Consider the following 17,388-nt stretch of genomic DNA (forward strand, 5'->3'; position numbering starts at 1 on the left):
GGTTTTTCAATGTATATATATACAAACACACTTACTCATATATATATATATATATATATATATATATATATATATATATATATATATATATATATATATATATATATATATATATATATATTAATACATGCCTTATTATTATCTGCATAACATTATACATAAGCATTCTTTTTGTATCGGTGTCTTTATTTTTCTATTCAAAATCCAAATATATATGGGTGGGTTTCCACGTTCATCAGAACATCTCCATAGCAAAAGTTCTATTATAATGAAGTATTCTCCACTTGGTGGGTTACTGCCCCTAGCTAACTTTGGGGATTTCTCTCTTATGTGACTGGCAGCCCCTTGACAAATTCTATAATCGAATGAAATTAAACAATTACATAAACGTTGATAACTATTTTTTAAAAATATCAACAATAGCTTAGCATACCTGTTTCTGGAAGAGTCCATTATCGGACGAGAACAGTACAGGTAATCAAACAATGTGTTAGATTAAGCTGACGTTGCATTTAACAATGGATGTATATTTAAAGTCCTCTTTAGACCTACCGATTCTTTTGGCGGATGATGTATAGTTCATATGTTTGTATATCTCGGCATATGAAGGGATGGTGTGGTAAGCGTTATTCCCAGTCGCCTTTAGTTTACCCAATGTTAGTCAGATACCCATCAGATCAGTGTGGACTCAGGGACATCCTTCAGTCATGTGTATTTAGTTGACCGAACGGATAAGTTAGTCAATGTATATACACACAAACACACGCACACACACAAACATATATATATATATATATATATATATATATATATATATATATATATATATATATATATATATATATATATATATATATATATATATATATATATATATATATATATATATATATATATATATAATTTAAAGCTGGGGATGAAGTAAAACTTATGAATTAAACTGAGACCGACTTGACCAGATCATTTAATTATCTGTCATTTCAGATAAATTATTTGTAAATAACGTGATTATCTTTATCTCTAATCCGCTGACAGCCAAATTGTTTTAACTTTTGACTCTTCAGAAACTTTACTGCTCTGATGGGTATCTTAGTTGGGGAATCTATAGACAGCTGGGCATTGTTCTTTCACCACCATTCCTTCATATGTTGAGTTTAAGAAGCATATGAACTATACTTCATCTACCAAAAAGGATTGCAAGTCTAAACATGAACTTCACTATACAGTCAAAATTTGATCAATGCCACGTCAGCTTAAGCTAACATATTGTTGGTTTACTATTCTAGTGTTATAATGGACTATTCCAGAAATAGGTGCGATAGGTTGTTAATTAATTTAAAACATTATTGGGTGATATCTTGTTTACATGTCCAACAATGGGCTATCCAAGAAATACGGGTGATAGTTTGTTACATAATGTAAAACATTGTTGGATGGCTTCTACTATTCATGTATGACAATGGAATCTCCCAGAAATAGGTGTGCTAGGTTGTTAGTGATATTTTGAAAAACATTTAAGAATGTTAGAGATATTGTTAAATTTTGTTGTATATCATAACTCATGGGCGAATATCAGAACTCTTGGGAGGGGGTGCGGATCACACCGGGTGACGCTATTTAGGGGGTGACACCAAGGCAAAAAATATCTAAATATATACAGAAAAATGATTATTTCACATAATTAAATGATTAGATAGAGTGAATTAAATAGTTTTTTAAGAGCAAAGTGGATAATCCCGACACGAATGGATAGGGTGGGGGTTGACACTATGACGTAAACCTACTAATGATAAAGAAAACATGCAACATCCAGCTGAATTTATCACCAAATAAAGATTGAGATCGTTAGTATTATCCGAGCACAGTTTAAAGCAATCACCGTGGGCGATACCGGGGGGGGGGGGGGGGTTACATCAACTCAACGTTGCAATATATGTCTGAGAAAAACAGGTTGGTTGAGAATCGTAGTATCCTTATACACATACACTTGTATATGGATTATATATATATTTATATATATATATATATATATATATATATATATATATATATATATATATATATATATATATATATATATATATATATATATATATATATATATATATATATATATATATATATATATATATATAAACGCTTTGTTTGGATCGATCTTGATCTTATCATATTGAAATACAATCTGGAAGTGCTTTGAAAGATCGTGTGCATCAGAACATCTCCAATGATTTTTTTTTATATTGAAGTATTCTCCCCTAGGTGGGTTGCTGCCCCTAGCTGATTTTTCGGATTTCTCTCTAACGTTGGTTGCTGCCCTTTGGTGGTAGAGCGAATTATACTTGAATGTGCTCATAGGAGTTGGAGTTATAGAAATAGGTAAACTCTTCTAATATATAAAGCTCAGTTCTGTATGTAAAAATACATATGTTTGTCGTTGACATACTTCCATGGATTAAAGTGTTAGACAATTATCGTGCGCATTTGTCTAAATTTATGAGTTGAAAAATTACTATTGAAAGTGTTCGGAAATAATTTTCATTTTTCAAACTGATAGTAATAATTGTCGGCATGTTCATTAAACACAAGTTTTTTTTAAAATCATCTTTTACAAAAATTCTAATTATATCTTTATTTAGTCCTATAGCACTTATCATCCCTTTGGTAAATTAGGAAAACACAATTACTTCCCTTTATAAAACCATTGCATTAGTGGAAAAGAATTTACTTTTTATTACTTTGTTTTGGTGTTGGGAAAAAAAATAATTACATAATTAGCGGGGATTGATGAAGTGCAAATGTTGTATGTAGGTATTTTACGGATAAGCTTGGAGTATTAAAATTGTTCATTAAATTGAAACAGGCGCGTTCGTTTAAGTGAGTGCAAAAGACTATGAATAAGTTGGGGTACTATAGTCGTTCATTAAGCTAAAACAGATGATTCCGCCCCGGGCGTTTATGTTCGCGTTAGTGTTTTCTTTGTGTTTAGGTGGGTTTGCGTTAGTGGTTGCGTTTTGATTTGGTTCGTTTTTGTTCTTTGTTTTTTCGTTTTCGTTTGTGTTTTTTTCTTTGGGTTTGTACTTGTATTTTTGGGTGGTTTTGCGTTTGGATTTGGTTTGTTTTCGTTTGCTTTTTCGTTGTTTTTTTGTGTTGGTATTGGTGTTTGTGGTTGGGTTTGTTGTTAGGTTTTTGTTTTCGTTTGCTTTTTTGTTTGTTTTTTCTTTGTGTTTGTATTGATGTTTGTGGTTGTGGTTGGGTTTGTTGTTAGGTTTTTGTTTTCGTTTGTATTTGTAATTGAGTTAGCGTTATGTTTGCGTTTTGTTGTTTTGGTTTTGGTTGGTTGTGGTTTGGGTGGGCAATGGCGGGTTTATGATGATTACTAAACACACAGGTGATGGTCTTTAACAGAAAGGTTTTTCACAGAAGCCAGAGCAGGGCCTGGCCGGGACGGCTAGTTATTTATAATCTGTATAATGCTCCAACTTTGAAGCTGTTGTTGAAGATGGCAGTAAGCTAGCGTTTAATATTGTAGTAATTACTTTCACCAACACGTGTGACTGTAGATAATACTTAAGCTTTGGAAGATGTCTTTGCCAATTTTGAGCACAATAAGTGATGTAAAATATGATGTCTTTATAATAGCACGGTAGTTGATCTAGGCTCAGTTAATGTTAATACTTTTAATACAGGCATGAAAATACATTTTCTATAATCATTTGAAATTCATATTTCCTACAAAATGTTCTATCATCATTTGATATTCACATTTTCTGCAAGATGTTATATCATCTTTTGATATTCACATGTTCTACCCGATGTTTAATTATCATTTGATATACATTTGTTTTACACGAGTTTCTATTATAATTTGATATACATATGTTCTACAGGTAAATTTAAAATAACGTTGTAATAGCAAATGTGGCTCGTCGGACAATACAACATATTTTACTTAGTGAGACAAAGACGATTATCCGACCTGGTCAGACTTAACCCGATTATTTGATTGTCTATCATCTCTCTTGGTTAAGTGTTTACACGAGATATGGGATTCGGTTAATCTCTTTCACCTAATGACGAGTGGGCCATTTGTTTTTACCTCTGATGTGGTGCCACGTCGACGCAATAATGTAATGTAAAATACAAGTTATGATAAACGTTCTAAAACCATTGCTATATCAAATAGCAGATTTACATTCGATGGAATGTCCAATATTAGTTATGGGAAACATAATAAGCCATTGTAATGGCAAATATCAGTTACATAAGCGATATATCGACAAATATTAGTTATGGTAAACATAGTAATACATTGTAATGGCACTTATCATTTACGATCAGCACATTATGGTATTGTAATATTAAATGTCCGCCATTATCAATAATGTTCGATGGCAATGTCTAATATCAGTTATAGTAAAAAAAAAAAGAAATACCATTGCTATGTTAATTATCAGCTATAACAAAAATTGCCGCAGTTATGTTAAATATTAGTTATGATGAACACTGAGATGTCAGGGGGGGTGATGTGGGGGCGGGGGGGGGGGGGTAATGTTAAAAAAAACAATGCTGGAACCAACATATTTTGATATCAGATTCAACATGACAGAAACTCAAATTGATATAGAATTTAATGATAGTGTACAGCTCATATTCAAGTTTGGCAAACTGTCCCATCTAGAATATTAGATTATGTATGTGGAATATACAAATCCGAAAAAATACTTGAAGAACCTGAATTAGCTACAACAAGTTCAAAGGTTGCAAGCTACTGATATAGGTTAGTCATTAACTGATGATGGAATTGTCTGTAAGTTCAGATTTTATATAGGTCTAAGGCAAAAAATATAAAGTGAAATAGTTTTTTCAACAACACCACAATTTTTGCCAAATCAAACAAGAAAAGTATAACACTTAAGTTTGTCTGAAGAGCTTTATTGATGTCAAAATTTGACCTATAAGCTTACATTATCACCAGGAGACTACTAGGGATTTGGTTTTCGTACTTTCATTTCAACAAAACTGAGGGAATTGTAAACACCTGTAACGGTTGTCCAATAAATACCTAGGCCGTAACCTCTGGATCCCCAAACTCCATTTAGCATTGCAGAACCGCAATCTCTATACCACCAGCAACCTCCGAAAGCCCTAGCACAATGACTACTGACAGCTGGTCCACTGTCAAAAGTGGCGAATCCTCGATTCGGATTTTGGTCTAAGCTGTTAGAGGCATTTCCAGTGTAACTGTTAAAGTTGATGCGATAGAAAAGAGTTTCGTTTGACAGGACAAAATTTTTATACCGAGCATAGTAGTGCCGTCCTTGATATTTCATGTCAACCCTCATATCCGTGTAGCCCTGTAAAACGACATTACGCTAATGAAATTTCTTTTTAAAGAGGTAGGCGCCAGAAAAAAAAAACTGCTTAATTTACAAAACCTTATTTTATTTATTTGTGTGTAGGGTACTTAAAGAAAATATTTGCATGCATCAGAGTTTTTCAAAATTTTGTACAGTGAAATATCATTAACATGAATGCTAAGTTTACTAGTATTTCATCACACAAAACTTGGAAAATGTGAAGAAAAATATTTCTAGAATATTTTTTATTACAAACATTAGAAAGCGTATTCTATTAGAGTTAGCAAAAGAAAGGCTCAATAATTATATTATCAATCTATATTATAGTATTTTAAACCTTAAGATTTCAATGAAATGTTTCTTTTTCTAGATGACAGCTGTTGCCATGTCAGCCATAAGTTAAGAAGAGTTCTTGAAGCATGCAATATTTCCCCTCAAGTAGCCTAACTTAGATACACAAAAATAATTATATAGAACTTATTAATAAAGAAACGATTTTCTCCTGTTTTGTTTCAAGATCCTAATTCTTTAAATTTGATTAAAAATTGTAACTAGCTGCATGTACATAGCACCTGAACTACTAAGTAATCCTGATTAAACCATAAAAATGATTTTGGTTTATAAGTAGCAAAATGCAGGATTATAAATGTAGTTTTAGAATGTAAACAATGGCACTGCTTTAGAAACTGCTCAAAATCTGTTACATAATTGATGATTCCACCTGTTATGTCACTTCTGGTTGATTTTGAGGAAATCAACTTAAATATTTTTTGGTTAACTATTCTTAAAATTTTCAATACTATTACCTAATTGATTTTAAAATGTATCATTTAGGACAGAAATAAGCTTCTACTTTAATTGGCACTTAATAATGGGGGGGGGGGGGGGGGGCTATAAGAGCAACTTGTTTTTTTCCAAAAAGTGGACTTACAAAGTTTTGCAAGTGGCCTCTTCATATACCCCACACCACACACACACATTCATAATGCGCTATTACACACATAAAATTAATTTCTCCCTCTGTCACAAAATTAGAAATATTTAGTTTTCTTTACTGCTGTTGTAAGTTGATGTATAAACTGATTTCCAATCCAAAAGTCTCCATCAAACGAGCCAAACCCATCTCGATATTCTGCCCAGGATTTTGTGAAGTTCACTCCCCCTTTGACACGTCGCTGAAATTTATATTTTAAAGAGCGTTTAATTTATTTCCAAAAAAAATTCTCTCCTACTATCTCAATGTCACTTTGTGTGATAAAATCAAATCGGGGTGTTACGCTAAATATGTTTTCGAAAGATTATTTTTGCTTTTTCAGTCTGTCTCTTTGTCCTGTTTGTCTTTCTATACTTCTGTCTGTGTGGTAATTCTTGTAACTCAACTTTTACTTAACTCTAACTTCTCACATACATTCGTTTTCAAAGTCAACCCAAAAAATACAAAAAATTGTAAAGTTAGCAAGCTGCACTAGGAATTTTAGAAAAACAATTTCTAGTCATTAGTGATGTTTGACGTGTTTTTTTCAAGAAAAAAAAGAATTACAAAAAAATAAATGAGGAGGATATTTAACAAATTAAATATTGATTTACCTATAATTTTTTTCAATTTACTGTTACTTAAATGAACAAAATTAAAGCACATGTTAAAGTGCTTTATGATAATATGATGATAAATTCACCTTAAATAAAAATGTCTTTCTTTACCAAAAATATTCGTCTCTAATGAAATCTTTCAACTAGCTAGAGAGCAATGTTTTTAATAGAAATAAGGTAAATGTAAATATTCACACCCCCCTACCCCCATTAGTTTAAGTGCAACATAAAAAAAAACAACCTGGAAAATGACCCATCCACCTCCATCAGTTTTTGTGTCACAAAGAACATGTTTTGTTCCCAATGATTCAAATACCATTCTTTCTTTGTAGGAGGGTTTCATGAAACTTTTTTCACATTTTGGTTTTGTCTGGTAATTAAATTTTTTGCCAGTTAATAATAGAACAATCACGATTTAAAAAAAAAAACTTTATCTGATCATATCGTTGTGTATTTTTGTCCGTCCGTGTGTAACACGCTACATCCACGAAAACCACCATGATTGGATTTATATATATTGTTTCCACATTCGATTGTGTATTAAAATTGTATTGGCTTTTAAAACCAAATTGTCTTCAATAAATTTATTTTATTGGTTAATAGCGCTTTTCATTACACATTAAATTAAGCAATACTTTAAAAAGATACATTTTAGAAAAGTTAATAGATATGTATTTGCCAACAGTACTTTCACCCAATTCGTAAATATATATATTGCATGTAGGAATGTTAAAGTGAAGTAGATAAACTGGTTTCCAAGTGTTAACGTCATTATAATAATTTTAATAGGTACTTCAACATACTATTTCTCTTGTTTTTACTTTCTCGTATATGAGATATAGAGGAAGTATTGTAATCTTGCAAAAATCCTACATCGAGGTTTTCACAAATCTCGACGTTTTACATCTCCTTGAGTCAGAAAAACATAATTTTGCAATTGTGTCCGTATGTCGGTATGTATGTGTGGGTGTATGTGAACACGATAACATGAGCACCGTTACAGCTAGGTTGATAAAATTTTAAATGTATAAAATGTGTAGTTCTGTATCAACCTTTCGGTGATTTCCGCAAAACCGAAGTAGACTTATTCTACTTTTCTTTTTTCAAAAGCCTATAACTTGAGTACTCTTTCTTTTAAATAGACTAAATTTCACATATAAGTATAATATATATAATTTTCTGCCTTTTATCAAATTTTGAGAATTTTGCGTTTAACGGAAGTAATAAATTACGCTATTTCCGATTTCTCAAAAAAACACGCAAATGGATGTAAAACTTATTTATATTCCGCACTATTATACACTCATAGTTTGCTGTTCACTTGGTGCGCAATTCGCTTTTCTGAGCGATTCTATTCAATTTTTAAAATTTTAAGTATTAAAAAATGGATTAAAAACAATATCTATATCCATATATATTAGAGAAATTTTAGGGGAGATCACTCGCGCTTTATTTATGTCCAGATTCACACCTCCTAGCCTAAACAGCCTTCCACCAAATAGGCAACCTAACCACATAATAAAACATATATGAAAAAAATCTTTCTAAAACAAGCTTTTTAATGCACTGAAAATAAGAAAATAAAACTGCTTTCTTTCATAAAAGCTTTTGTCGTTTATGAGAGGGTTTTTTTTTTTACATATTATAGCGACCAACACGTTAAGTTTTAAATCAATTAAAAACGTTATCTTTCCTTAATAGCTTTTATTAGATCGAGCGTCTCCGCGATTGTAAACATTCGGCGTGAACCACAGCTCACAAGACTGATGGTTGATAGCGTCTAGCTAGTTTTTCCCCCTTATGTTGTTAAATATTGTAATGTATAGAGTGATTTGATATTGTTAGTACCGAAACTGATTAATTAATTTTAATGACTAATAAAACATCTAATTAAATTAAAAATAAATAGATTTGTATTGTCATCGAAGTGAAACGTTTCTGGAAAGTTTGCATTAAAAGTAGGACAAAATTGAGTTAAAACATTTGCAACAAAACCACAAACAAATTAAAACAAACAAACAGACGTTGCGAACTAAATAAAAGATTGTAAAACGCCCCCTTACAATCGTTTACATTCTTTTTAATACACATAATAAAATATACAACCCTGGGGTACCTATACATAAACACGAGGGATTTAAAATGTACCAATAGACTCACTACCCTCGAACTTTGGACTACTCTAGCATGACTTGCAAATGAACCAAAACACAAATAATAAAATAATTTAAATAAGACGGACTTACGGGACCGTCTGTGGCACGACAGTAGTGAGGTTTGTTCTTGCATCGAGGTGATCCAGCTTTTTTAGTGTATCTGTTCTCTGTTTCTAGTGAGTAAAAATTAACACGGTTAAAGGGCGTGGCCTAGCAGTAGAGCGCAAGACTACAAAGCCGAAAGTATTGAGTTCGAATCCCGGTTTAAGTTAAAGGAACGTCAATGAGTCCACCAAGCGCTAAAGTGTACATGACTCGCGTCTGGGAAAGTAAGTCTTCTAGGCATTACTGCTGACAATATTACCCCTTAAACTACAGTACTCTAGAACCATACGAACTTTACTTCATCTGCCTAATAGATCATTTTGTCTCAATAGAAATTTTTAATGCTTAACACATTTAAATAACTGTAAGTATGTTAAGTTCGTAGTCGTGAAATTTGTATACACCTTTGTTATGCGTCGTTTTGATAATAGAATACTGTTGAGTATTTTAATTGTTTTTTTTTTAATTGTTAAAGAAATGTCTTCATTTTATGAATAGATTTCACATAGCTCAAATATGTTTTTAAAACGACGCTAGTATGAACTCCCCCCCCCCCCCAACCAATTCCTTAAAATGGATGTAACAACTTTGAAAGCTGCCTCGGTGAAAACTTCACCGACCCTAGTATAAACTCTACCCCATCAAATCCCAAAACATGCATGTACTAACTTTGTAACCTGCCTCGGTGTTAACAAAACACCTCCGACTCTAGTATGAACTCTGCCCCCCTCTCAATTCCAAAACATCCGTGTACCAACTTTATAACCTGCCTCGGTGAAAACTTCACCGACCCTGGTATGAACACGGCTTCCACCAATTCCTGAACATGTATGTACCAACTTTGAAACCTGCCTCGGTGAAAACTTCACCGACCCTAGTATGAACGCTGCCCCCATCCAACTCCAAAACATACATGTACCAACTTCGAAACCAGCCTCGACGAAACCAAAACACCTCCGACCCTGGTATAAACTCTCCCCTATCAATTCCACAACATGCATGTACCAACTTCGAAACCACCCTCGGTGAAATCAAAACTCCTCCGACTCTAGTATACATTCTCTCCCAACCAAATCCAAAACCTTCCCTAGGCACCCGAATAAAAATAACTCACACAGCCCCTTAATCAATCAAAATTATTGATTTGTACTTTAGAGTGATTTGATTGAATGATATGTATGCTAACGTCATATCATATTTAGTTTTTACGTCATTATTTTGGTGAAATTTAAATGTAGACATTTTAAACGTCGTCTCATTTGACACGACGTACTCTAACGTTGTGGTTTTTTAAAACTTGAAGTTTATAATCTTAAGCAAATTTTTACTAAGGTGATCAAAAATTAAGATGACAATGCAAGATATTGAAAAACAAAATACATTGAGTGGTAAAAATAAAAATTGTAATTAGACGTAATGTATTATGTATAAGTAAACCTTCTTAAATTAAAGAAGTTCAAGTCAAAAAGAAGTTTGATGAAAACTGTAATACTAAAGCGAACATGGTCAGCTAATCTGCTGCAAGACTAAGATATATATTCCTCTTCCTTCTAGTTTCATTGCCTTTTTTGGTTGAGGTCTGTAAGCATAGGTAAACATCGCCATGTTTTCAAATATCGCGATGCAAACCACGTTTTTTCTATAATTTGAACGATTATGCAGGTGGCCGTAAGATTGGCTGGTGCTTTAGTTGCTACAAATGACAAAAGGTCTTCACTTTTTTGTTTGCTGAATTAGGCAGTTTTTTTGTGTAATATAAAATGAATCTCATTTAAAGTTTGAGATGATTTTTTAAAAAAAGATGTGTTAAGTTCAAGTGAATTGTCTGAAAACATGGAATCTTTTAATACTCGTTTAATAGTAGTGGATCATATCAAACACCCAGTAGCGAAGGAAGGCTTTCAGTGGGAAAATGATGGCCGAGAAAGAAGTGTTACTCCCAATGCTGTCCAAGCGGCCATGCGTAGTCTTGGTGATGAATTTGAGGAACGATTTAGAAATAGATTCAATGATTTGATTTAACAGCTTAATATTACTGATAACAACGCTTATGATACTTTTAAAACAATAGTTGATGAAACCTTCTCTGATGGTTTTAACTGGGGCATGATTGTGGCGCTTTTAGGCTTCGCTGGATGCTTTGTGGTATATTGTTTCGTACATAATAAAAGCCATTTGGTGGATAATGTTGTTGAATGGGTTACTTCATATATCGACACTAACTTGCAAGAATGGTTGACGTCTAATGATACATGGGTAAGAATAGTTTCCATATGCCTACATCATAATATCAAGTTTATATCACCTGTTAAGAAGAATCTAAATCGGTATATTGACTTGTTTTAACTGATACATTTGAACAACAGAATATTGATTAATTCAAATTTATGAGCTGTGTTTTCATTAGAATACATATTGTGTTTAGGATAATTGTTATGTATGCTACAGCTATATTTTATCTCTATCATCTTTTATCACCCCTCTCCCCATGACTTTTAAGTATACTGATTACCCATCTTCAAGATAGAGATATCAAGAAATCGAGTCTCTCTTATTTTTATCTTCTACAGCAAGGTCTGGTTGAGTTTTATTCACGCACTGAAAGTCACAGAGATTGGCCATATTTTAAAACATTACTTAAATGGTCTGTGGCAGGACTTGGTGCAATCACACTGAGAGCATTTCTTGCACAAAAAATCATAAATTTTAATCATTTGTCATGGTGACTGTTACAATGAAGACATACATAAAATTATAGCACATTTTTACTCTTAAGCCGTTGAATAAAGCCAAACATTTGTAACGTTAAACATTTTATGGTGTTTTTCTCTTCTCCTCCGCCTTCCCCGTACCCATCCCAACCCTTATGTCGGATGTTGCAGGGATGTAAATCTCACTAAATCTGTTTTTGTCCTGTGTTCTATGCATTAAATATTAAACACGTATACATCTATACTCAATACAAGTTATACCCCCACATATATTGGTAGGTTACGAAGTGTGTTAAAATGACAATATTTGTTAATAATAGATCTGATTAAAAACTCTATCTTGAGATCAGTGTATGAAACAATAATATTTTAAAATTTTAGCGTATTAATAATATTTAAAACAAGTTTCGCCGATAACGCTCAAGTAGAAATATTGTCTTTATGGTTGAGCTCTGTAAGCATAGCTAAACGTCGCCATGTTCTCAAATATCATGATTCTAGCCGCCTTCTCTCCCCTCTTACTTAGTAATCTCTTCCTCTAACCTTTTGTTTACAACACGGCTACAGAGAAAAAAATATCCCGTCACCTGCTTGCGATATAAAATACAAAATCTAGTGTCTTTATTTCGCGTACGTTGCACTTGGAAAAGATATGGTCTAGCTCACTGTAAAAGATGAATCGTCTCCCCTGCTAATGACGTCACAAGGAAGACACGAGTAGACGCTATCTCGCTACTAAAACGTACCAAATACGCGTTTAAAAAAAATAATTAAAAAATGACTCAACGTGAAGTTAAAAAATAAATTGTCTTCGAGGGAGAAGTGTGTTGTATGGAAGTATTTTTCCGACACAGTCTGTTTGGTTCATTGTCCTATGCTCAGATACCCGTACAATGGGTATTGTGCTCACGGCACACAATGGAAGGTAGCCGCGTGCCTTCGTAGCACTTAAAAAATGCGTAGAGTGAATGACGGCGTATGTTTTGTAAGCTTGAAAAGATTACACCAGCGGGACATTAGTAAATATTTTTTAGGGTTTTCTCCCTTTAATTAATTTCAACAGAGTACTAAAAGCTTGTCTTGTGTAACTTTACCATATTTGATATGTCTTTTTAAATGACGCACGACTCGCTCCACGGAAACTAATCGTCTCCCCTGCTAATGACGTCACAAGGAAGACACGAGTAGACGATATCTCGCTACTAAAACGTACCGAATACGCGTTTGAAAAAATTAAAAAAGAATAACTCAACGTGAAGTTAAAAATAAATTTCTTCGAGCTAAAATAAAACCAGCTGCGAAAGTGACAATGGGATGGTGACACGGTTTTTTTTTAAATCTTTTATGCAAAGAAAATGACAGACGCCTTAATAGGTGGCATGCTAATTTATGCCTTGCGTTCTCTCCCTTTACCGAACAAGTATGAATTTCTGATCAAATATTTCCAAAGGTTATTTTTTTTTATGTTGGTGAAAGAAAGTTGGATAAGTCGCTGCGTAAACTAATTAATACCCTTTACATGTACGCGTCGCTAATGTTGTGAGCTGTGATTTAGTAAATGCTTGAAGGGTAGCTCAAAGCGAATCGTCTCCCCTGTTATTGCCGTCACAAGGAAGAAACGAGTAGACGATGTCTCGCTACTAAAACGTAACAAATACACATTTAAAATTTTGTTTGTCTTCACGGAACACAAGAGTAGGAGGGTAGGTCATTGGTCTTTCTCCTCCTCCTTTTGTTTACAACACGGATAAAAAAGAAAAAAAATATCGCGCCACCCTGATTGAAAAATAAAATACAAAATCGAATCCTTTATGTCGACTGTTTCACGGTTCGCTCCGCGGAAAAGATACCTCGCTTATTATCCAACCATCGATGTGCGTTGGCATATAGCTATTGTCCTAGGCTCAGCTACCCATACAATGGGTATCGTGCTCACGGCATACAATGGAATTTGGGCGCGCGCTATTGTGACACTTAAAAATGCTAGAGTGAATGATGCGGGTATGTTTTGCAAGCTTGTAAAGATTACACCAGCGGCACATTAGTAAATATTTTTAGGGTTTTCTCCCTTGAATTAATTTCAACAAAGTTCTAAAAGCTCGCCTTGTGTTAGATTAGCCTATTTGATGTCTATACATGACGGATAAAAATAACTCAGTCCTCAGTAAACCATTGGGATCCTAAATTTATGTGAAGCTATTTGTGAATGTAAACAAGACTGTTCTAATTATAGAACATCGGATTCTACCTTCGTTGCTCTATTAGGGAAGACGCGAGCAGCACACGCGTCGAACATTTTAAATGTAAACAATAAACGCACGGGGCTACACCGATCCATTGTCGCTATGATAATGTATGTCGCTGAGTTCTCGTACTTGAGAATGTTTAAAGGGTAACAATTAAAAACTATAAAAAGAATGAAAGAACCATCGTTGTGGTCGTGGATTAGTTTAGGGGTGAACCACCCCACTCCCTCCCCACTCTCACAGAAGTCCCATTCTATAGACAGGAATAGTAGAATTCGGGTCCTTCTTCTTCCTCTTCTTCTTCGTTCTTAATTATTAGTGAAGAAGGGGATCGAGATGTATCTGCCAGTTGGGTTTGAACTCGAGATTTTGTTCGAATTTATCAATTCGGGTCCAAATCAATAGAAGTTCTCTGAGTACTGATGGGTTCCTAACTCACGTTAGGGACAGTAAAGCCGGGTGGGTATAGTGATGAACACACTATCTCTTCATATGCCGAGGTCACAGAAACAAAATTTTATTTGTTTATCTTTTATATTAATATTTATTTTAGAAAATTATAAAAATATAAACAAGTGGAAGTCAATATGGTAGAATTATAGAACCTTAAAATTAAAAAGTGATGGAAAAAAATAAATAAATAAATAAATAAATAAATAAATAAAACAATGAAAACGAAGTGATTACCAACATAGTCTCAAAAGAAATTTACAAAACTTGAGCTTTGAAACATAATCGACTTTGGAACTAAAACAAAAACATAATCAAGGGTATTTAGTTTAATTTCTGTTAAACCATTGGTATCCTAAATTACTTTATAAATTGTTAACAATAATTGATGAATATACTCTTTGATGTCTGACCCTGGTCACTATTTTAGAAAAAAATATCAATGTTTTTAAAGACACTAACAACTGGGGTAAGACTAGACCAGCCCTATTCAATAAAGCTAGCCTTACAATAGACCATAACGAATGGTTCGGGGTAGACAAAGCGCGCGAGCGCGCGAGTCGCGTTATACACAAAAGACAAGCTCTTACAGACGTCAGACAAAGGGAGAATGAGATTGCAACACACAAAGGGAAGGGGCACCACCTGCTACCACCTCCCATACCCGCCCCCGGGTTTCACCCGCATCATATTTTACTATATACTGTTAAAGCCGGACTGTCGTCCAGGTCAATAAAACAACCAACAACCGGTCAAGTGGTCAACAACCGGTAAACTGATCATCTGGTCAACAAGAACCGGTCAGTTGGTCAACTGGTCAACAAATGTATAACATTATTATTTTAACCGTTAATGAAACAATAGGTCAGTTGGTCAAGTGGTCAACAACCGGATAACAAATAGAAAAACAATGCTCTCCTCCTCCTCCATGATAACCGTTAATAAAAACAATGTAAAACAACATCTGAGCAACAACTGGTCAGTTGGTCAAGTGGTCAACCTACCGATCAATTGATCAAAACAATGCCCTCCTCCTCCTCTATGATAATCGTTAATAAGACAAAGTAAAACAACATATGATGAACAAGTGGTCAAGTGGTCAACATACCGATCAAAACAATAACCTACTAGTCAAAATAATCAACAGTTGGTTAATGAACAATCAACAACGGGCTAAAAAAATCAATAGTTGGTCAAAAAAGAGGGACAAAAATCAACAGGTGGTCGAAAATCAATCAATAACGGGTTAAATAATCAACAGGTGGTTAAAAACCAATCAATAACGGTCAAAATATGCAACAGGTGGGCAAAAAATCAATCAATAACGGGTTAAATAATCAACAGTTGTCCCTCCTCCTCCTCCCTCCTCTCCTCCTCCTCCTCCTCAATACGCATCAAATGTGACCTACTATACTACTTGTCTGACCACAAAAGTAAGTTATTTTTTATTAAAAATTTCAATTATAAATCCGAAATCCAAAGACTGACAAAAGTGGAGGGAGCTTTCTTTCTGTGGCAGCCGCATGTATGATAGGCACAAAAAGATTTAAAAAATCAACACCAAGTTCTAAAATCAAGTGTTTGTTTATGAGATTGGCTTTACCTATTGTGCCTCTTTGTTTGATTAAAGTTTTACAACGTTTCAAAATTTATTTCCAAAAAAAGAAAAAGGGTATAGTACATAGTGTAAGTACCGTATATTGTATATAGCGTATAGTACATATTGTATGGTGTATACATCATGTTTAATAATCTATAGCTCTTGGTCTGTTGTGTAATGTAGACTATGTTTGGTGACGTATACTATATGATGTAATTCATATAGTGCATGGTGTATAGAACATGTTGTATCGCCCATAAAATTTAAATATGACGTATAGTATATCATTTATATATATATATATATATATATATATATATATATATATATATATATATATATATATATATATATATATATATATATATATATATATATACATATATGTATTCATATAAAGCAGGGGTCTCCAAACTACGGCCCGCGGAGATCTTTTTGTCTAAGTCAGGGGTCTCTAAACTACGGCCCGCGGGCCGGTTGCGGCCCGCGATGTCCTCTCATCCGGCCCGCGGAAATCTTTTTGTCCATTAAAAAACGTTTGTTGGTGATTGCTAAGGAACTTTGCCCAGAAAAATCAAATACATGCCTGGAAGAAACTGGCCCCCGAACTGAAATTTGATAGTTAATGCGGCCCTCGGACTGAAAAGTTTGGAGACCCCTGATATAAAGCAAAGCCTTACCTGCCGTATCATTAGCGCATGCGCCATAAAAGTGTTGAAAGAACAATATGGCAGCGATGAGCAGACTGCAGTAGTCCATTATAGCTGCAAGCCAACTATAATGGGAACCTGTTTGTAAGGCGAAGACCTCATCGGAACAGCGAGTCTGTTTCGTTGATGTGTTGATGGAGCTCAGTGTTGAAGTCAACAAATTACGTTTCTATTTAACCTTTTGGTATAAGCCAATCGTCTTGTGACAACAGGTTGTTTAGGGATTTGGATTATTTCATATGCAAGCAGAAGGGGTGGAAGAATGATTTTGATACTGGTATCAGACCATGAACTGTTGTTGTGAAATTTGAAAAGGTTGACCCAATTATACATAAAATGATAAGTTATGATATACAACAAATATTTAACAATATCTCTAGCATTCTTAAATGTTTTTCAAAATATCACTAACAACCTAGCACACCTATTTCTGGGAGATTCCATTTTCACCCATGAATCGTAG

The 17,388-nt window shown here is 33.9% G+C and overlaps 1 protein-coding gene across 2 annotated transcripts; it reads right to left on the reverse strand.

The window, feature by feature from the left end:
• Positions 1-4,916: 4,916 nt before the first annotated feature.
• Positions 4,917-17,065, reverse strand: LOC131948255 (ficolin-1-like). 2 transcript variants are annotated; one of them, XM_059309788.1, is made up of 5 exons: positions 16,896-17,065; positions 9,194-9,276; positions 7,189-7,317; positions 6,413-6,532; positions 4,917-5,354 (listed from the first exon to the last, which is right to left on the reverse strand). In XM_059309788.1, exons 1-5 carry the CDS (start codon positions 16,972-16,974, stop codon positions 4,983-4,985), a joined length of 783 nt encoding a protein of 260 aa, XP_059165771.1. In that variant the 5' UTR covers positions 16,975-17,065; the 3' UTR covers positions 4,917-4,982. The 2 variants fall into 2 exon arrangements, with proteins under 2 accessions (XP_059165771.1, XP_059165772.1); XM_059309789.1 differs by lacking the exon at positions 7,189-7,317.
• Between the last annotated feature and the right edge of the window lie 323 nt (positions 17,066-17,388).

This window comes from Physella acuta, unplaced genomic scaffold (assembly GCF_028476545.2).
Source record: "Physella acuta isolate Inbredline_101_S28 unplaced genomic scaffold, ASM2847654v3 ptg000634l, whole genome shotgun sequence".
In the NCBI taxonomy this organism is placed as follows: Eukaryota; Metazoa; Mollusca; class Gastropoda; family Physidae; genus Physella; species Physella acuta.

What these genes read in the sequence shown, in the direction of transcription:
- LOC131948255 (XM_059309788.1), bottom strand. Translation starts at nt 16,974, where the DNA reads ATGGACTACTGCAGTCTGCTCATCGCTGCCATATTGTTCTTTCAACAC. An exon ending in GTCGTGCCACAGACGGTCCC is followed by an intron (nt 7,318 to 9,193) that starts GTAAGTCCGTCT and finishes TTTAATTACCAG; the next exon opens with ACAAAACCAAAATGTGAAAA. An exon ending in TACATCAACTTACAACAGCA is followed by an intron (nt 5,355 to 6,412) that starts GTAAAGAAAACT and finishes GTCGTTTTACAG; the next exon opens with GGCTACACGGATATGAGGGT.